We start from the raw sequence: 22,340 nt of genomic DNA, 5'->3' as shown, positions 1-22,340 counted from the left end.
ATAGATGATCTCTTTCTTTAAGGTGCCAGTAAGTTAAATGTCAATATCACAGTTACCGTAAGACTGAAATATTTTATTATCGAAAGCTGAATGATACTTAATTTTGCCCATGGTCATCAGGCTTTAAATGTAACAGATGAATAATTTGGGGTCAGTAGATCAAAGATAAAGGTCACAGTGACAATTGGATAAACAGTGATTCAGGTTATATAATTGAGAACACGTTGACATACTATGTGCAGTAGATAACCACTATAATAATTTGTCACATAGGTCAAAGTTCAAATTCAAACCATACTGAAAATAAATTTAAGTTACATGCCCAATCACCACTGACAGGCCATTATGGGAGACATATAATTTTGTCTTTTTTTTTCTGTTGCCATTGTTCTGAGACCTGGGGCCGTATTCATAAAGCATCCTAAGTATAAGTATAAGAAATTGATTATTTACTTAAGTATTATTTAGGTAAGAAATTTATTTTACTTAAGTATATTTGTTATTCATAAAGCAACTTAAGTAATTTTTTGCTAAAATAAAACTTAAGTATACAAGAAATTCTTAAGTAAAAATGTTTCGTTCGGTATAATTTTTAGAAGATTTACAGTGACGCAAACGGATTTTCCGAGTGTAATTTTAGTAACGGAAGTGTGACAAATATTTATTTTTAAACCGGAAGCGGATATCTCGTCTGGTGGTAAACATGGAGGAAACGACGGAAACGACTTCAAGTTCAAGTGTTCAGCCTCAGGCCTCCCTTGAGGCTTTTGAGATGAAAGAAAGACGGGCCCCAAACTTCACTCAACAGGATTGCGTTTTGCTGTGTGAAGTTATGGGGTCACCGTGTCACCTCGATGAAAAGATTACCAATCACGCGTATCTAAAGCAGAGATTTAGATCCAGTGAGTAGCTGATACATTGATGAGTGGGGTTTTTTTTTGTTCTTTTATAAAAATTCCTTCTAAAAATTAAATATATCTACAATTGAATGTTTTTAATGATGAAAATCAAGCCGAGTGAATTTTTACTGCGGGTAAGTGTGGATTTCTATCTCAAGAAATGAAACTTATTCATATGTTCACCTCTGTGGTTGCTATTTAGAGATGTAATCATTAGTCTCATGTTTCTTGTACATGTACTACCAGCAAATGTTCCTAACAGATTTTATGCAGAAATATGCGGAATAAGTTTGGACGTGAAGGGACGACGACAGTCAAAGTTATCACGTTAAAACGTCCTGTTATTTGGCCTAGTGTCTGAATCTGTCATTATCTGATAATGAATTTATGTTGACATTAAAGCATAAACTTACCTTGCTGGCATTTTATGAATGTATATTTTGTGTTTTGTTTCTGCAATTTAGTGTTATCGACAGTTTGATGTGAACTGAAACCAGTGTCAGGGTAGATACCTCCTCACACGTATCACTTCATATTTTCGAAGATTTTAGTTTCTTATTTCAAATTATGAATTATATTCAACTCATTTCGGGTTTCTACATGAATATTAAAGTCTAATTTATGAGAGCAAGGAAGTCTGACCAGTATGTTATGACTTTTTTTATTTCTTAATGGCTTCGTTTTTCGAACACAGGCCTTGAAAAGTCCTTGAATTCAATGGTACTCCTTGAAAATGACAAAAACCCTAAAAAACCTGGAAAAGTACTTGAACTTTGAAAAAAACTGCTTGAATTTGACCTTTCTCTCCTTGAAAACATTATTTCCGTAACTTTGCTTTGAAAAAAGAATTTATAAGACTGAGAATAAATCGGAGAAAATGAAAATAAATTCTTGAAATTGCCGGATCGGGTCACTCATTGATTTCCCCGTATGCTATGATAGTGGTCTACGGCCACATTTTATCGATATTTACACAGAATGCTATTTCTACTGTATCACCGTTTATATGTTTCCGTTTCCTTTTTAAAAAACACGGTGAATAATAACTCACAATTTTTTGCTATTTGCGAGTGTTTCCAGTGAATTAAAATGAGTAAGAAAAATAAACATGTTTACTGAAGTAAGTGGGAGACAAATATAAACAGTGGCTGAAGCCCTATGGAGCAGACAGAACGAAGTGTATGTGTACGTTGTGTGACAAAATTTTGACGTATCATTAGTGGGAGTGCACTAAAAAGTCACAAGAAAAGTGTTAAACATCAGCAAAATAGTGAATCATGTCAATCTAACAATCAAATTACGTCATTTTCAAAGGTGTGGCAAGTGATGGTTGTTTTATTTTGCATTACATGATGAATACGATAAAAGTTGTTCAGATTAGTTCATGGTTTTGAAAAAAAAAATAGTGCTTGAAAAATTGCAAAAAGTCCTTCAAAAGGACTTGAAAAGTACTTGAATTTTGTCTCTGATATTCTGTATGAACCATGTAACAGTAAAATGCAGATACGGGTAAGGCTTAAAATATAAGATCATAAAATAAGTCATCCTGATAAGGTATTTGTGATAATTTTCCTTGCCAAAAGACACACCACAATGGGAGTATAGCCAGGAATTTAACCCAGGTCCTTCACCCGAGTAGGAAGCGTCTTATCCCTCTGGACCAGTGCGTCCACTTATACAATGACATTAATATAATTGTTCCAAATATAATGCATGTAATAAATATCTTGGCACAAGGGTTTCAGTTGGCATTCAATTGGCTTATTATTACTGGGTGAAAAATAAGCATTTACTGACTTATTTTAGTTGCCACTGATTAAATGATTTTATTCCTTCAATTTTCTAGAAATACACAAATCAGTGAGACAATAAATTGTATCATTTTTAGCTTATTCTTTTGAAAAAAATCTGTACGAGTTATTGTCATCACTTGATACGTTTCAGCGTCGGTGTTGCCTGGTTAAGTTGTTAAGTTTAATGTTTAGGTCAGCTTCTCTCCTAAACTATCAAAGCTGTTGCTTTTCCTTTAAACTTGCAACATTTGTTCACCATCATTAGGTGACTCTGTACAGCAAGAACATTTAAACTTCATCCTGCTTTTCCTTGGTTACATTTTGCATTTAGGTAAACGTTTCTCCTAAATGGTCAAAGCTGTATAACTTTAAATGGTTAAAGTGGTTATTTGCCATTAAAAGCTGACACTGCACAGCAAGTACCATAACTCTGCATTGCTTTTTGCAAGAATTATGGCCCCTTTTGGACTTATAAAAGCATGGGTATGTCAATATTTCTATTATTCAGAGACAAAAAAATCAGATAGTATCTGCAACGCAAGGAGGTGCTCTTGTTAAACTTTTTAACTTGAAAGTAGGTTGTCTTCTTCAGTGTCGAACTGCCAGTATTTGACGGAATTGATTTTAATAAGAGGTAATGTAACAGACAGTGTTAGATTGACACAAATTTCTATTCAGCATGTATATATGTATATGAAAAAATAATAAAAAAAAATTCCAATGGTTAGAAATTTTATATCAACCTCTTCAGGCTTTTTGAAAATTGGCATATTCCTGGGTTCTTTGATCTGAAATATGTAAAGCACTCTGCACTGGATGCCACATCCATATATCATTATGGCTAATGTTGTGTCCAAAAATATACAGAACCTGTGGAAATGTCCAAAGTTGTTAGGCTTAAAAACATTGTTTCACTTGAAGTTAAAAATTATGTGTTGTGGTAAATTGCAGATGTTACAAGCCTTACAAAAAAGTTGGTATGGAAGGAAGTGGCAGTGAGCTACAATGCCTCGAGCATTGTGCCAAGGAAATCGACCGATCTTGATAAAAAGTGGAACAATATGATATTGGTTAATAAAAATCATTTCCACGACTACAAAAGGAAAATTAGTCAAACTGGTAAGTAATGTTTATTGTTTCTGTTACACAGGTGCTGTAAAAATTGTAATGGTGTTGCATTGTGGTGTGGCTTTTTCAATATTAATTTGATATATGCTTATGATAAAAGTAACAATTGTATTAGGCCCATAATAGAGTACTTCTTTTTTGAAGAGTATTCAATTCCTACTGTAAACCTACTTTGACTTCCATTTGTCAGGGGGCGTAGGTTCAAGCCCCACTGGGACCAAAATTGTTTTTCCTTATTTTCCTTTTTTCTAGTAAGGTTTTACTTCTTTCAAGACTTGTTATTGATTTATTGTTCAAAAGTGGGGGAAAAAATCATTTGATAAGCGATTTCGTGCTGTTCAAAGTGAATTTACCTCTGAAACAGAAGGGGTAGAGTTAGACATCTTTAAAAATACTGAGTTACATGCTGTAAAAGTTCTCTATTTTGCCTTCATTCTTTAGATTACATATTGTGGAAGAAATGTAGGTAGGGTTTACTTCTGCCCCAAGGTTATTTTTGAATGAAGTGAGCAAAATTCAAAACAGACCCGCAGGATTCGACCTTATTTTTTCAATGTTGGAGTTGGAATTCTGTCACGTTAAATCCGTTTACTCGAGGTACCCTAGAAAAAAATTATATTGACAGTTTTTATTTTAAGGTTTATGATTGTTTACCAGTAGCTTGATGTTTCTTTCATAAAAAATAATGGAATAATGAATTCTCTGCAAACGTTTTGGATAAAGGCCACCACTTTGAAATTTGTCTCTACTTGAGCTTGAGGAAATACCAAAAATTTGCAACTAAGTGCGAAGCACGGTTAACTGTAAGAATATACCAAGCAAATGCCATTTTTTAAACATTACTATTAGGGGTCTAATACCTTAAGTGCAAATTAACTGCATGCCAATGTATTTACTTAAAAGATGACTTTTCCGTTTTTGTGTTCAAGCAAAAATGAATGGCAGAATAGGATTGATGAATCCATGAATCACACTAGTTATTCACGTTAAATTTGCCAATCCTGTTCTGTTGTTCCATTTGTTAACAGGAGTATATATTATACATTGCACACATAATGTTGCATTTGACAGAAAACTCAACTTCCCCGTCCATCTGTTCAAAAGACGGAACAATTGCGATGTCATATAAAGAATGTTCTCGTAAGAACAACCGGTTATCATAAAGCATTATTGTCGCAATTCAGGCGCTTTTCCTATTGCTGTTCATATACAGATTTTCAGCATAATTTACAACGAAAATGAATACAATGAATTAAATGTAATACCGTGGTATTTCTTAAAGAGTATTTTATTATGAGTGCAATTTTTTTTTCAGGAAATTCAACATCTGTACCTCAACTGAGCTTACTAACAATAGCCGTAATAGATGTTATAGGACCAGGGCCATCACTTGATGGAATTTTTGGTGGTGGTGATACCACTCTCCTTGGCACACAAGGGTAATTGTTTTTTACTTTTATTATAATTAGGTTGTTAGATCCCATTACGGTGGAATAGCAGAAGGGCCTGTAGTAATGCCCTACGTCAGTTCAAACCACTGAACCAAAGTCTGGATCCTGCAATATAAAGTAGGTATTCAAGCTAGGTTCATAAAACTTTGTATGTGAATATACTAAGAGTAAAATAATTATAATGCAAAAACAGGACCAGTGCATGTAGGTTAAAATTAGATGTCAGTATTGTAGGTGTAGTAAATATTGTTTTCGCTCTAGAACTTTTATGCGTCTTGGAGTTATGGCCCTTGAATTACCAAAAATCGGTTTTTCTACTCTTGTCCGCACTCTTAATTCGAATATTTCTCATCCAATCTTCCCCAAACTTAAACAAAATGTGTTTGACCATGAGACCTCGGCCAAGTTCGATAACTAGCCAAATCGGTCCAGGCATTTTGGAGTTACGGCCCTTGAATTATCGAAAAATCGGCCATTTTACTCTTGTCCGCACTCTTAAGTCGAACATTTCTCATCCGATCTTCACCAAACTTGAACAAAATGTGTTTGACCATGAGACCTCGGGCAAGTTCGATAACTAGCCAAATCGGTCCAGGCATTTTAGAGTTACGGCCCTTGAATTACCGAAAAAATCCGTCTGTTTACTCTTGTCCGCTCTCTAAGTCGAACATTTCTCATCCGATCTTCACCAAACTTGAACAAAATGTGTTTGGTCATAAGACCTTACCCAAGTTCGATAACTAGCCAAATCCGCCCAGGCACTTTTGATTTATGGCCCTTGAATTACTGATTGGATCCACTCATCCAGACCATCTAATTGGATCCACTCGTCTAAAACATCTAGAGAAACTAACATTTTTCATAGGGGCAGTTGTGGGAGACATGCGCTTTTCTCAAAAGCATCTCTAGTTTCATCAGAATTAAGTATTAATCTGAGGAACATTCAAAAACACAAATTATGAACTGGCTATTAATTGACCTATGCAAGTTATGTTTTAATTTAAAAAAATGTTCATTAATTTTTAGATATGATCAGGTTAGAGAAATCATGAGTATGAGTGGCAGGACAGAGACAGGGGATCAGCAGAATCATAAAGCTCAGAAAAGGTAACAACAAATCAGTTTCAGATATCAGTGAGTATTGGATTGCATAAGTGTTGTTTAATACTTGGTTTTCATTACGAGTAGTCATTGCAATTTCAATTATCTAAATTTCAGTTTGAATATAAAGCTGTTATATATTGGCAATAATATAAAGACTGTCGTTTTCATAAATGGTTAATGAGACAGACTCACTGGTTTGCATTTCTTCTATAATTACAAAAACAGTTATTCTACGTGCACAGGTGTCTGCTTTGGTGCCACTCACACGTTGGTTAAAGACTTTTGTATGTTTGGGGTTATAAAATTATAGATGTGATTACACCTAGTGCCATTACTTTGACCTGTGTTTTGGCAAAATTATGTCCCCTTTTGACACGTCTACAAATTACCGGATAAAGTTTTGCACACAATTTGCTATATACAGAATTAATCCTTCAGAACTCAAGAAGACATTGAGGAGAACTGTGATGTTTTTCAAGCTGGAAATGGAAAAAGGTAAATGATTTTAAAGATAAAGATAAAACAGAAGTTGTTGTTTGCTTGTAATTTGTTGATTTTCATGATTCCCTATTTCATAAAATATTTTCCCAACTAAGACACTTTAACATTTAAGCAATGTTAATGTCAGCATTATTAAATTTTGCCTTTTAATGGTTTGAAACATAAGGTACTACTATCTCCTTTATGTCTCATGTGTAACAGTTTTTAGCTCACCTGTCACTTAGTGACAGAGTGAGCTTTTGTGATCACCCTTCTATCCGTGAACAAGATAGAGACCACATTTTGTAAGCAATTTTGATCAAACTTGTACAAAACTTGTATTGGCATGATATCTCAGTTACTTTCGAAAACCGGTCGGATCCCATCATGGGTTCTAGAGTTATTGCCCCTTAAAGGGCCAGAATTTGCTATTTTTGTGCATCAACAATTTCTTGTCTGCACGATAGTGGTTTCATTTATGATTTTATTTTAACCAAACTTGCACACAACTTGTATCACCATTAGGTCTTGGTTCCTTTCTTGAACCGGCCAGATCCAATTATGGGTTACAAGGTTATGGCCCCTGAAGGGCCAAAATTAGCTATTTTGACCTTGTCTGCACAATAGCAGCTTCATTTATGACTTTATTTTTACCAAGCTTGCATACAACTTGTATCACCATGAGATCTTGGTTCCTTTCTTGAACCGGCCAGATCCCATTATGGGTTCCAGAGTTATGGCCCCTGAAAGGGCCAAAATTAGCTATTTTGATCTTTTTGGCATATTAGCAGCTTCATTTAATATTTGATTTTAACCAAACTTGCACACAACTTGTATCACCATAAGATCTTGATTCCTTTTTATACGCCCGAAGGGACATATTATGTTATCGCCTCAGTGTCTGTCAGTCTGTATGTCTGTTGGTTAGCAATTTCCCTTCTGCTCTGTAACTGTTGAACCCCTTGAAGGATTTCAAAGAAACCTGACACAAATGTTCACCTCATCGAAACAATGTGCAGAGGGCATTTGGATGGCTCACTTCAAGGTCAAGGTCACACTTAGGGGTCAAAGGTCATATGACTTTGTTTTGTGTGTATATTGCTCTACATTGTGTCGATTGCAGTGCTCTTGTTTTTATTTGGCAGATCCTTCTTTTGTTGACCTACAATAATTTTTTTCAGTTACTTCCCTTTTATCTTACTATAAATAGCTTATTAAGTAATTTTATTATTATTGGCAGTAGGGAAAAACTGCGACCACTTTTCTGTGGTACAACATGGATGGTACCTCCAATTGTTAGGGGTATTTTGACTTATCTTGCCTCCTACAAGTTTCTTGCATTTTTATTGGTCAATAGACGTCACGTGGAGACAGGATATATTCCATATCCTGCTAGTACATCTCAGATATGAATTTTGATTTTAAAAAAAATGGCTGCCGCTGTGTTAATTTACAAAATATTAGATAATAGCGTGTAAGTAAAGGGTAGTCGGCAAGATAAAATCGTTACACAGCTTGTTGGTGACAGGATACGGGATATACGCTGTCTCGAAAATCCATATCAGGCTCGAGCGATATGGATTCCTCAACAGCGTATATCCCGTATCCTGTCACCAACAAGCAGTGTAACTAATAATATCTGTACCTTGTAAGATTTTTTTTATTTCTTTTTGGTTAAATTTCGCCCTTTGTTGTTCCTGTCCTTTGGACTTAGATATTTTTTCTGAGGACTTAGATTTGTTTTTAATTTCTTCCCTTTTGTTGTTCCTGTCCTTTAGGCTTCATCAGTCAAAATATTGATCGATGTAATCCTTCGGGCATGAAATTACTGGCCTGATTTGAAAATACTTTTATTTGAAGTAACTTTAAGAAAATTTCGACTATATTTTCTCATAATTCTTTTGATTGATCTTGATTATGATTTTTTGACCTTCTTGTCCTTAAGTGCAATGATAACAGGTGAGCGATATCGTGCCATTTTGGCCCTCTTGTTTATATTACTTAATTCTTTGCAATTCCAATATTTACTGATTTTTTTAACTTTACAGGAAACAAAGTGAAACTGTTGCTGAAAGCAGACAGTCACCAAGACACGCAGGTGCAACAGCAGCTAGAGACAGACACTCTTGTATTTGCAGGTGTGAATTAAGGTAACTGAAATAATGTCATTAAATTTTATTTCAGAAATATTTGATGTGCTCTTTACAGTAAAATGATGTACATTCATATACAGCATTAGTAAGAACTATACCGGATTTTATCAACTTAAATATCCATTACCACTGTCCCAGTAACCTATACTTATAGTTGACATATACATGTTACAGCTTGTATGAAGTAGTATGTAATAAAGAGCAAGGGTTTATAGTGCTGCTATTTTACTAAGAATACCTATTCCAAACAATTTTTCCAGTGCAGAAAGTAAAGATACATGGAAAACATTGCATTGAACAGGTCGCATGGTGCAAATGCGAAAATAACATATACACAATGTAGAATAATACAGATCATTTTTGCTGACATGGAAAACGTCACATGGTGCAAATGCGAAAATAACATATACACAATGTAGAATAATACAGATCATTTATGCCGACATGGAAAACGTCACATGGTGCAAATGCGAAAATAACATATACACAATGAAGAATAATACAGATCATTTATGCCAGTAATACTTCAACAATGATCTATTTTCTTTTATATTCAGACAGGAAGTTGAAAAGTTGAAGGCAGAAAAGTATAGGTTAGAAATACAACTGTTGAAAAGAACGCTTGGTGAGCAGTTTTCTATGTTAAAGTAGTTCTACTTATCAGAATGTCAAGAAGTATGAAAATTGTTTTAATGTCATGCATTTGTATGCTATAAAATGAATCTCGTATTTGTCTTGCGATGTGCAGTCATCCTAGCATGCCAAATATAATCGTTTATTTTGAAAACATTTAGACTAAGTATAGTAGTGTAAGAAACTAGCTTACATGCAAAGTTTTCACGTATTTCTAAATTGACACATGGGCATTTAAAAATTCTTGGAAATTATAGTAATACAATTTGTTTTCTTAGTTCTAATAACATTTGGGAATATTAAAGCATTCAGTCTGCATTTTTTTTTTGGTACATTCAAAACATAAACCAGAATTTGACCAAATTAAATCTATAGCTATAGCAAGTCTATCGGAAGGTTGTGTCACGTGACCACCATCCTTGCATGACATCACAGACCTGAAGAAGTCTCTGAGATGGTGTTAAAAGTCTTAACAAGAAGATCAATTTTAAGCCTCAGAAAGTTAACTTACTACTTTGGAAAAATTTAGTTTTGTTTTGCCCTGGAAGATAATTTCATGATGCTAAATACATTTTAAGTGTAAAAGCATTCGACGATATTTTATAAGAAAAACCTTGACTTGACTGTGACCTTGACCTACTGACCTATTTTCTTGTTTTTTTAAGATACAGCCATGAAATTTGGATGAAATGTACAGTTTTGCACAACAATCTTCAAACTGACTTTCAGTGACCATGAATCTGACCTACTGACCTATTTTCTAATATTTTAGCATAAAGTTTGCCATTTGAAACATGTGGCTCATATTATTCAGTGACTGATTCAGGGTCATCATAACCCTCTTGTATATAAATTTCACAATTTTTATGAATTTAACATAAAGGAATCAATCTCCATTTCATTGAACAGACAAAACAAATTGGTTTTCATTGCAGCTTTTATAATTGCAGATTCAGACATAGGAGATTCAGGCACAGGAGAGGAATAAGATATCAACTAATAATTATAAAGTCATAGTAAAAAAAGCAGGTACATTTTTTATTAAATAAAAATGCCTTCAAGTTGTTTGTCATCTGATTCAAAATGGTTAGAAGGTCAGATGTGTTTGAGTAAAGGAGTATTGTGAGTGGTTCAATATCCATGCATCTTAATGATAATTGATAAACCATGGTAAATCTCCCGAAAAATCACCAAAGGGCATTGTTTATCCTCATTGTTACATACACATTATAACATGTAGTATAGGTTACGTTTGACTTTATTGAAAACATTAGGGGTAAAAATATTGTTTCTTTCTGGTATCCCAAAATACCCTAAATTTTTGGCCCAACCCTAAATGTTTTTATGGCCTAAGAGAGTAATTGTTTCAGCTTTTTAACAAAACGTTGCAAAACTTCACTTTTTATGCTTTAAACATGGTTAATGATGTTAGAAATCAACTTACTTATGCTCTAAAGGCATAACCCCTTATTTTTTGACATAAAAACAATTTCCGAAAAGTCTCAAAAAAGAAAGTTTTCCAACCTACCTACCCAATTTTTTTGAGCATTTTACCAGAAACAAATATTTTTTTAGGCCTTAGAACAGGTTTTTGACACAATTCCACACTTCATTCTTTCTTTATTTAAGATATTATTTATAGGAAAAGAGTGTTTAATACTATTTATGCACGACAGGCGGTTATGCATGGGGTGTGATAATTTCATGAGGACGCACCTCTAGTGAAATTATGTGTCTATGACATATTACTGCCGTAGTGTATAATAGTGTTAAAACACAGTTTTGCTATATATTATTTTGATTCTAATATGTCCTTAATCAAAAACAGTAGATGAGATATAGAGATATATGTTAAGGCATGTTAGAATTTGCAATAAACAAATCAGTTACAAACATGGGAGAAGAAATTATCATTGTGAAAGAAAAATGCAAATTATGGTATATTAGGCATTAATATCTGTGAATTTTGTTCTTCAGTTTTTCAAAAATGCGTAATTGCCACATGGTCTCTAAATCTCAGGCCGTCTTGTGGTAGTACATTTGGCAGTACTTGGCCTTGCTGGTAGTTGTTCACAGGTAGATTGGCAGGCATCTGAATGTTTCTTGCCTTGCAAATGTTATGCAATATTCCACAGGCTATTATTGCTCTGGAATTGATACATAAAAACTTTGAAAATGTTGCTAATGTTATTATTTAAAAATTAAATACACATGGAAATGTAAACAGCATTATTAACAGTGTTAAAGCTTCATGCTTTTGACTTTTTGTGACACACTTATGACTTTTTTCGTTACATTGAAATGCGAAGGTGTTCTTCACCAAAGTATGTTTCAATTCTGTCATTATTTGAAAAGGAGATATATATTATATTAAATTTACTGGCATGCTTTCTGTGGCTGAAGTCTGATTTCACTATGCAGAATGCCCCATCTCCTCTTAAGTTGTCCGATGCCACGTTCCACTTTTGATCTGGTTGTACGATGTGATCTAAAATTGTATAAATGAACAGAATCTAAGGTTATGTCAAAATTACTTTTAGCCCTTACCCTGCTAAATTTCTATAATGAACTTGTCCATCTATCAATTTGGATAGTACATTAACTGTTGAAAGGGGTGCTTACCAAAAAGATACTGACTGAATGGAGAACAGTGCAGATCATGATCAGACTGCATTGATGTGCAGGCTGATCATGATCTACACTGGCCACAAAGGCAGAATCTGTTGTTCAGGCATGATAAGTGTTTTTTTTTCCCTATTTACAAATAATTACAAAGTAATTGATTTCAAAATGTATTATGCCAAATTTCAAAAATGTTATTAAAATTGTTTATTGTAGAGCAAATGTGACTGAACTATTACCTGTTATAGGATGTCTGTGATCCTGGATTTGGATTTAGGTATGGGGTTAGTAGCCACCTTTTGCAAGGATAGCCACTATCCCCAAGAAGATAACTGCCTGGTGGGACCAAACCACCTTCAAACAAACCCCAAAGGCCACTATTTCTTAAAGCCCGGCTGTCGTGGGTTGATCCCGGCCATCTAGCGACGAGGTCTATAATTCTGTCTTCTCCATCAAACACAACCTATAAAAAGCATATGATTATTTATTAATTATAGAGTGATCAAATTTTATTTGAACATGCTTTAATTTCACACAATGTTATGAGAAAATGATTTGAAAAAGGTATTATGATTTAAGTATTATTGATACCAGTAAAGATGGTAAAATTTTAACACACAATATGTGGAACACAAGTTAGTATTACCTGCGTATTTATGCTGTGGTAATTTAGCCTATTTACATATTCAGCTTCATTGTCTGATGGAGCTTGAATCTGTATCTGTGTGCCATCTATGACACCAATTACATTTGGAAATGAAGCAATCCCAAAAAAATCCTGTTTAATTTCTCTAATTTCAGGTGCGGTTGTTGGAAAGTGGATAAACTGACTAATGATGTGTGGCTGATTTAAAGCAGCTAATACTTCTGTGATGGCCCTTGATATCGTTGGTTGAGAAACACCGTGGATGTCGGCATCATTTAATTGCACTTCTCCTGTGGCTAGATACCTCAGTGTTACACAGACTTTCATGATGCTTGTTAAGCTCTGATTACGATTTGTTTTGGGTTCAATGTCCCTTCTAACAAGATTATCTACGAAAAGAATTCCTTCCCTGTCCATTCTGTATCGCTGAACCAATTCGTTTTCATTGTAGATATCCAAAGGATCAAGTCTGTTGCGGAAATTTCTTCTTGCCATTTCTGAAATAATAATTTGGGCATTTTTAGCAATGTCTACTTTTAGTACTTAAAATATTCTCAAAGTTTAATACCCATTTAAATATGTTCTGTTTCTGCTACAAATTAATTATGTCTCCCACACCATGAAGTGGTTAAGGAACTTTTGAATAATGGCCCTTGAATTACCAAAAAATGGCTTTTCTAATCCAGTCCACCCTCTAAAACAAACATGTCTCATCCTATCTTTGCCAAACTTGAACAAAATGTGTTTAACTATTTTATGCCCAGGGCTGAGTTCGATAACTAGCCAAATCAGCCCAGGCACTTTGAATTTAAGACCCTTGAGTTATTGAAAATCTGCCTTTTAACTGTTCAAAGATGTATTTGTTATGAGTAAACACTGATGATTAGGCAGTTGTGGCAGGTATGCACTTTTCTCAAAAGCAACACTAGTAACATAATGCTTCTGTAAAAACATTGTTACTTGTTTTCTTTCGGCTATAATTTCAATTGAGGTACATTTTGTATTTTTAGATTTTCGACTTTCCCATTTTGGTTGCCGAACCAAGATATGACTTATTTCAGTATTTATATGTGAAGGCCTAAAGTTTATTAAATAAGGGTACATTTTAGTGAAACTGATATTGTAGTTAGTATGAAAGAACAATATTCGCACAAATATAAATTTACAGCTGACTTCTGACCTTTATGTTGCAAGTTTCAGTCTAATAGGTTGAACCATTATGAATTTATGAACATACAAAGTTACAGAATTTCTTTTCAGTTTTATCAGCTCACCTGTCACATAGTGACAAGGTGAGCTTTTGTGATCACCCTTCGTCCGTCGTCAGTCCGTGCGCCCGTCCGTCCGTCAACAATTTCTTGTCTGCACGATAGTGGTTTCATTTATGATTCTATTTTAACCAAACTTGCACACAACTTGTATCACCATAAGATCTCAGTTCTTTCTTGAACTGGCCAGATCCCATTATGGGTTCCAGAGTTATGGCCCCTGAAAGGGCCACAATTAGCTATTTTGACCTTGTCTGCACAATAGCAGCTTTATTTATGATTTGATTAAATTTAATTAAACTTGCAGAAAACTTGTGTCACCATAAGATCTCAGTTCCTTTCTTGAACTGACCAGATCCCATTATGTGTTCCAGAGTTATGGCCCCTGAAAGGGCCAAAATTAGCTGTTTTGACCTTGTCTGCACCATAGCAGCTTTATTTATGATTTTATTTTAACCAAACTTGCACACAACTTGTATCACCACAAGATATTGGTTCCTTTCTTCAACTGGCCAGATTCCTTCATGGGTTCCAGAGTTATGGCCCCTTAAAGGTCCAAAATTGGCTATTTTGGCTTTTGCAGCCATTTATGGTTTTATTTGATACAAACTTCCAAAATATCTTCAACAACAATAAATCTTGGATTCTATGACATATCAGATCCAATTGTAGGTTCCAGAGTTATTTTATATCTGATTACCTCCCCTGATTGTAATCAAAATGGATTTATATCAGTAAGTCCTTATAGGACTTATTTGAAATTTCATTATTGTCATTAGTTGGACTGAGCCAATCAGGGTAGATAACTATGGACTGATTTTATGTCAAATTACCTCCCTTTATTTCAAATTCAAATGGGTATATCTCCGTAACAAATGAAGATACTGATCTGAAATTTCATTTATGTCAACATCATCTAGTGGTCCTGTACTAATGTTGTTGAAATTATCCCCCTAGGGGCCACACAGTTTAAATAGATTTATATATGGAAAAAATTGAAAATCTTCTTGTCCAAAACCACAGGGCATAAGGGGCTTTGATATTTGCCATGTAGCATCATCAAACAGTCCTTTATCAAAATTTTCAAATTATCCTCTTAGGGTCAAATATGGCCCCGCTCCAGGGGTCACATGGTTAATAAAGTCTTATGTAGGTAAAATCTTCTTGTCCAAAATTGAAGGGCCTGGGGCTTTGATATTTGGTATGTTGCATCATCTATTGGTTCCAATATCTCCCTAGGGCCTAGGCTTTTCATATTTGGTATGAATCATTGCCTAGTTTTGTGTATATTGCTCTTTATCACATGTTTGACGTCGCTGGAGTGTAATAAAGCCATTACTTAAAATTGTTAATACACTAGTTTAATAAAGCTTTTACGTCGACGTCATTTATAGTATACGAGACGTTGATCAAATTGACTTGTTTATAAAGTAAAAGAAAGTAGAATTCTTGATGTTTCGACAAGAAAAGCTAACATGTGTCAGAAAGAATATTACATTTGTGACTTTCCACATTGAATTATTAAACTCTTTAAATAAAATTGATCAAATGCTCGGCACTGCCTCGCATTTTATTAAACTCGTTTAATAAATTCAGTATGAAAACACCCTGATGTAATATCCTCTATGTATTGCAGTGATCTTGTTTTTATTTGCAGATGTCTTTTTTTGTTCACTTACAAAAACATTTTTTGAATTACTTCCCTTTTATTTTACTATAAATAGCTCATTTTAAAACATTTTTATTATTGGCTGTAGAACCAAGACCACTTTCCTGTGGTACAACATGGATGGTACCTCTAATTTTTAGGTGTATTTTGGCTTACCTGTACCTGGTAAAGATTTTTGGTGGACTTAGAATTGTTTTTGGAATTTCTTTCCTTTTTTGCTCCTGTCCTTTGGGCTTCAACAGTCAGGTTCTTTAAATATTGCTCGCATCCTCTGATGTAACCCTTCGGGCATATATTGCCCTGCTCGGCAGAGCTCTTGTTTAATATTTTAGCATCAGTTTGACATTTAATACATGTACCTTATATTATATTACTCAGGTGAGTGAACCAGGGTCCTTATGACCCTCTTGTTTATTTTAACTATGTTATTTAGGAAATATTCTGTATTAATTGTTTTCGTTTACAATTACCATGGCCTAAAGGCATCCATTTTGCTCCAGTCTTCATTAAACTGTCAGAATATTTATCTCGTTGAATACTCGGATGAAGTTGAAAATGGGTCATGTGATGTTAAAAACAGGGTCACTAGGTTATGTTTACACTGTTATGGTGTGCAACTTAAGGCCACTTTGGCCCTATTGTTATATCTTTGGGAATATCAATTGTTTTGGAATGAAACTATCCCCCCCGACCCCCCCCCCCCCCCCCCCCCCCTCAAAAAAAGAAGAAAAGAAAAACCGTATTTTCTCTAATTTCACTCTTCTAGGGAAGTGAAAGCCTCGATGAAAACAAATTCAGGAGATTTAAACATTGTTTTATATTTGGGCCACCCATGAGAAACCGGTATTAGTGACATTGTATGTTTTTTCCAAAAGTAGTTAAAATACTGGAAAATCATTGATTTTTAGCTCACATGTCACAAAGTGACAAGGTGAGCTTTTGTGATCGCCTAGCGTCCGTCGTCCGTACGTGCGTAAACTTTTGCTTGTGACACTGCGAAAAAAGAGTTAATATACGGGAGTGTACGGGATTCCGTATATTACCAATATACGGGAAGAAATACGGGAAAACTAAAATACGGGCGTGTACGGGACTTGTATATTTAAAAGTCCGTATACTAATAAAATACGGATTTCCGTATACTATGAAATACGGAATTCTTGATATACGATACCCCGTATATTATTGAAATACGGGATTTTTTAAAAAGGGTTATTCTGATCGTATAAAACACTTTATATTTCCCGTATATGTCTAGTGTACGGGAATAAATTAACCCGTATATTACGGAAATACGGGCCGTATATTTCCCGTATATGTTTCGTATACAACCTCGTATATTTCCCGTATATTCTTGAATACGGGATATGAATAATTTGTATATTTCGAAAATACGGGACTTATATTTCCCGTATATTGTTCGTATACAACTCCGTATATTGCTCGTATATGCCGGAAATACGGGAAGTAAATAATTTGTATATTTCGAAAATACGGGACTGATATTTCCCGTATATTCTTTGTATACAATCCCGTATATTTCCCGTATATTCTGGAAATACGGGATATGAATATTTTGTATATTTCAAAAATACGGGACTTATATTTCCCGTATATTCTTGGTATACAACACCGTATATTTCCCGTATATTCTGGAAATACGGGATATGAATAATTTGTATATTTCGAAAATACGGGACTTCTATTTCTCGTATATTCTTCGTATACAACTCCGTATATTTCTCGTATATGCCGGAAATACGGGATTTAAATAATTTATATATTTCAAAAATACGGGACGTATATTTCCCGTACATGCTTGGTATACAACTCTGTATATTTGCCTTATGTGTCGGAAAATGTGTATAGAATCATACTTAGAAATGTTTGGCAAAATATAAATGATAATAATCTGGTCATTAAAAGGGTAGAGCAATAATTAAAAGGAAATTCTGTTCACCAAGTTTGTGCTAGTGTTTTGCTAGGTTAAAATTGCAGCAAAAATTCATAGGTTAAAGATACATTGCTGTTTTCATATGCATTATGATAGAGCTTTTGAAAATCTATATATACTTTGAAATGAAATGTGCATGTAAGTTGCCTTTATTAAAGCACAAGTGTGACCTTGATCTTGAAGCGAGCAATTCGAAACATGCGCTCTGCACGTCGTCTCGATGTTGTTGACATTTATGCCAAGTTTCTTTAAATCCTTCAAGCAGTTCAAGAGTAGTTACAGAGCGGACGAGAAACAATATCATATAACTTTTGACTTCTATGTATGACCTTGATATTGAAGCGAGCCATTAAACCGTTGTCTCCATATGGTGAACATATGTGTCAAGATTTCTTCGAAATCCTTGAAGGGTTCAAGAGTTGCAGAGCGGTTACAGAAAAGCGAACGGACAGACGGACACCGGCGTCATGTCATTACACGCACCCTTCGGGCGTATAAAAATCAACGACATTGATTAATTCATCCTTTCTTCCACGTTTCGAACTTTCTACAATGTACAATATATATTCTTTCGTGTTTTCACAATTTCTACATTCAGTGTATACAGACAAAGAATCCAGTCCCGATATTCATATAATTTTTCATTCATATTCTTTTAGGTCTGAAAACGTTTGTCTCGGTGCTACCGAGGTAAACTGCGTTAATTATGAAGACTTTATATTTTAAACAGCGTTCGTACAAACTCCTCCGTGGTGTGTTTGTTCAAGATGTTAGGGGCTGTATATTGCCTAGGCAATACGGTTCGATTTCCAACTCATACAATATATTTTGACTTTGTTTAAACATTCTTTTGTTTAATAAAGTTGTAGAAATAATAACTCTTGTTCTAATGTTTCATAATATGAACAATTTTTATTTGTAAAGAAAGATTTATTAGCTAAAATCTGGAGTCCACAAAGGGCCCTTTAATATTGTAGTTTAGAGATCGGAGTTCTTGTAGTTTAAAAATTAAAAAAACATTCAAATTGAAAATCAAAGCATAGGAATGATTCATTCTTTGTTCTTGCGCTGTCAAAAAATTGAAAAAATAAACATTAGCGGAGCATCGCAAATATAAAATCAAAGTCCTCAAGTAATTCATCCTTTCTTCTTGTATTTGCATGTTTGTCTTTTTTCCTTCTTTTTTTCAATACATGCAATTAAGATTGATTAAGCTTTAGTCAAATTTATTTACTTGTCGATACTAATGAAATAATCATTATAATGATAATACATGGAAATATTTATTATGTAGTGGCGAAAATTATATTCTCTGGCCAATTCAAAGGCCAAACGATTTTTTACATGTTTTTGAACGTGTATATGTTTGCAAAATGAATGCTTAATTTTGAAAGAAATAGATGTATAACACTAATATTTCATGAACTGATAAAAACATTCGCAGACTAAACAGGTATAAAATCAAAGACATGAATAATCCATCATTTCTTCTTGCGCGTTTCCGAATTATTTTTTAAATTCAATCTCATATATCCGATTGAGAATAAAATAATTAATATCCTTATTTATTTCACGCCCCCCCCCGTGTAGTGATAAACACACCGTGTATCATAGCCATTGTAAAAATCATTTTCTTGCATTTAATTACTACTTTCTGCTGCACATTTCCAACGTCGTGTGTACAATGCAAATAATTATAGAAAAAAAAAATCAATAATCATCCATGTTTTATACAGTTAAAAAATATATAAGACATTCCGTAGAATACAACTTCAAAGAGTTTACTGTGTTGATGACTTTACTATGAAATCAGATTCTAAAATGTTTGTACAGAACGCAATGAAATAAAATGATTATAATTAATCAATACCAATATAGGAGGTTTTTTTAATGTGCGGGGAAAGGAAAGTTTGAGAGAATTACTCGATTTTTGAGCGCGAATCACGAAATTATTTCTAGTTGCCATATACTTTCTACCCGCATTTTTTTTATTCTTACTTCGAATTTCGCGAGATTCCTGGTCTGCTACCGTTCGGGTAGGTTCGTTTTTGTGATTTTTGTTGGATTTTGTTGTAACTTCGATACAATATTGATCCTATAGCGACTTTCCAGCTTTGTTGGTGGGAGGTATACACCAGGCGCCCCTACGCTGCTATATTTCTCACGTGCTAGGCACTGGGTAGCCACACCGACCTTCCGTAAGCCCAGCCTGATGGCTTCCTCACATGGAGGGAATTCAAACGACCCCTTGTGAGGCTCGGTTCCCACATCTGTGAGGGGCAAGTTGTTTGAAGTCCAGCGATTCTAAAACACGCGGCATGAGGTCACATCCGGGCAGAGGGGACCTTTAACTTTGTGTTAGATAACATGGCATTTTGATTATTAAGAAAGCACATAATTAACCGTAGTCGTTCAGTTTAGTTCATTTCAGAGAGCTATAAAATGTATTTTATTTACTTCTTTGTTTTATTCTTGCATGGTAACTTTATGAATTATTAAGAGAAATATGTGTTCGTATTTTCAAAATAATCCCACAGATGCTTCTATGTATACTACGGTTGCATAGCGGGGACATAGGAACCATAAGCGTACCAGAATATAAATACTACAAGAGGGGAAATGAAACATTAAAATTTAAAAAAATGATACCATAAATTAATGTAAAATAAAAAAGGTTCATTAAAATTACATTACAATTTACATTCAAAAAATTTAATTAACAGTGGTAAGTGTGTGCGAAGTCAGATGTATTATATAGATATTTTCAGGATCACAAATATGAGTGTAAATTTAATGAAAACGCCCGAAATATTTGCAAAGATTAATGAGTGCCAGGTCAATACTTACGGGACAATATAACGATTATTATGAAAATAAACAGAATCTCTCTAACATAGACTTTTCATCAAATGCTATAATATGTATTTTGCAATGATTCATCCACCCCTCTTCGTAAATAAACTGTACACTTTTAGGTTCTGCGGCACAGTATTTCTGCAAATTAATTGATAATAATTGTATGCATATTAAACTAAATGATGAGATAATCCGGCATAGGCCTTTTTAACCCTCTGCTTTTAATGGAATCGACCGTTCAGCGCGCAATCATCTAGCCCGAGGCGTAAGATCTGGTCGAAGTGACCGCCACGCACTAATCTGTATTATTGCAAAAAATGTCTTGACATTCAGCGTTATTTGCAGAGGAAGACGAAGGATCGGGTAAGTAATTACTTGAATTAATTTGGATAATAAACTGAAATTAGTCAGATTTTTTTCTCCAATATGAAATTCTTTTGCTAACAAGGCAGATCATGAATTACATTTCAATTAATCGGAAACACGGTTGCTGCGATTAATGGAATATATTTAATGTAGATCATAAAAATGTCAATTTACAAGGATTTTTATAATTATAATATGAAAAAGGAAATTCAGAATAGCCGTTTAAGTCGTTTCATTCATTCGTTGAAATCTTTCTTTCTTTCATTCCATTCATTCAAATCTAGCACATTTAAATTTAACAATTATTTCATTCATTCTTCTTTCATTAGTAGTCAATATTTCTGTCACCAAAAGTTGATGTTTGCAAGTGTTTGAAATAAAAGATAATATCGTGCCAAAAAATATTTCATGAATACCATTGTGGAGATTAGAAGTCGCAGAAGCAAAGTAAGCCAGTGCTAACTTCTTTACGAATAAATTAGGCGGCAGTTACAATCATTTCATTCGGATCAAAAACTGGAATCTCAGAAAGATTCATGAAGTTTGTATTTACGATCTTTTATCTGTGTAAATGGGTAATCTATAACTAACATAATAACGCTTTCTAGACTAAAATGTAAGCGGTTATGATGCAGTATATTGTGTAATAGTAATCTTATCAAAAAAGGTTGGTTATTATAAAATTTCAGAATTTTTTAACGTTTATTCTATTTCTATATGGAAAAAATCCACCCATAATTCTGATCTTTTGTTTGGCCTAGGGGTTTTATATATTTTGAAAACAATGTTTGAACACTTTAAAAAAATCTCGGCGCGGAATGTCGGATCTGTGCATGGTAAACGTTGGTTTTTACTCTAGCAAAGACCTTGTTCACGTGCAAGATAGACTCTTAGCACGTGCATATTCATCATCCTGAGAATCCAAAAGAGGTCAGTTGTTAGATATGAAAAGCGGAGTATGTCTGTAATTTCGATCTTAAAATCATATATGAAATATTAGAAAAAGTTTAGATTTTTATTCATCTAACACATAAGTTTACTTTCTTGTAAATACACATTCATAAGGATCTTGATAATTTAACAATATGAGCAGCGCCATGAGATAACACACAAGCGGCTTTGCGTCCTGCATGGTTTCCATCAGCCTGCGCATCCGCGCGTTCTGGTCAGGGATCAGGCTGTTTCGTAACGGTTTCTCTAATTGCATAAGGTTTGAAGGCGAACAGCATAGATCCTGACCAGAATGCGCGGAATGCGCAGGCTGGTCTGGTTCCAGGATGGGTCGCAGACGCACTATGTTGGTTTTTTACCTGGCGCG

At 34.3% G+C, this 22,340-nt stretch overlaps 3 protein-coding genes across 3 annotated transcripts; 2 read left to right on the top strand and 1 right to left on the bottom strand.

The window, feature by feature from the left end:
* The first annotated feature begins 419 nt into the window (after positions 1-419).
* Positions 420-5,263, top strand: LOC128558921 (uncharacterized). Its single transcript, XM_053549221.1, has 3 exons — positions 420-902; positions 3,644-3,811; positions 5,136-5,263. The coding sequence occupies exons 1-3, from the start codon at positions 704-706 to the stop codon at positions 5,261-5,263; spliced, it is 495 nt and encodes a 164-aa protein (XP_053405196.1). The 5' UTR covers positions 420-703.
* Positions 5,264-6,302: 1,039 nt separating this feature from the next.
* Positions 6,303-13,192, top strand: LOC128559132 (uncharacterized). The gene is made up of 6 exons (XM_053550301.1): positions 6,303-6,378; positions 6,814-6,870; positions 8,904-9,005; positions 9,566-9,633; positions 10,592-10,670; positions 13,065-13,192. Exons 1-5 carry the CDS (start codon positions 6,320-6,322, stop codon positions 10,627-10,629), a joined length of 324 nt encoding a protein of 107 aa, XP_053406276.1. The 5' UTR covers positions 6,303-6,319; the 3' UTR covers positions 10,630-10,670; positions 13,065-13,192.
* Positions 10,682-13,326, bottom strand: LOC128559131 (putative nuclease HARBI1). The gene is made up of 4 exons (XM_053550300.1): positions 12,910-13,326; positions 12,503-12,726; positions 12,022-12,129; positions 10,682-11,788 (listed from the first exon to the last, which is right to left on the bottom strand). Exons 1-4 carry the CDS (start codon positions 13,324-13,326, stop codon positions 11,623-11,625), a joined length of 915 nt encoding a protein of 304 aa, XP_053406275.1. The 3' UTR covers positions 10,682-11,622.
* Positions 13,327-22,340: the final 9,014 nt, after the last annotated feature.

The sequence above is a fragment of the Mercenaria mercenaria genome, chromosome 8 (genome assembly GCF_021730395.1).
Source record: "Mercenaria mercenaria strain notata chromosome 8, MADL_Memer_1, whole genome shotgun sequence".
NCBI lineage: Eukaryota > Metazoa > Mollusca > Bivalvia > Venerida > Veneridae > Mercenaria > Mercenaria mercenaria.
This window is presented reverse-complemented; position numbering and strand designations above follow the sequence as displayed.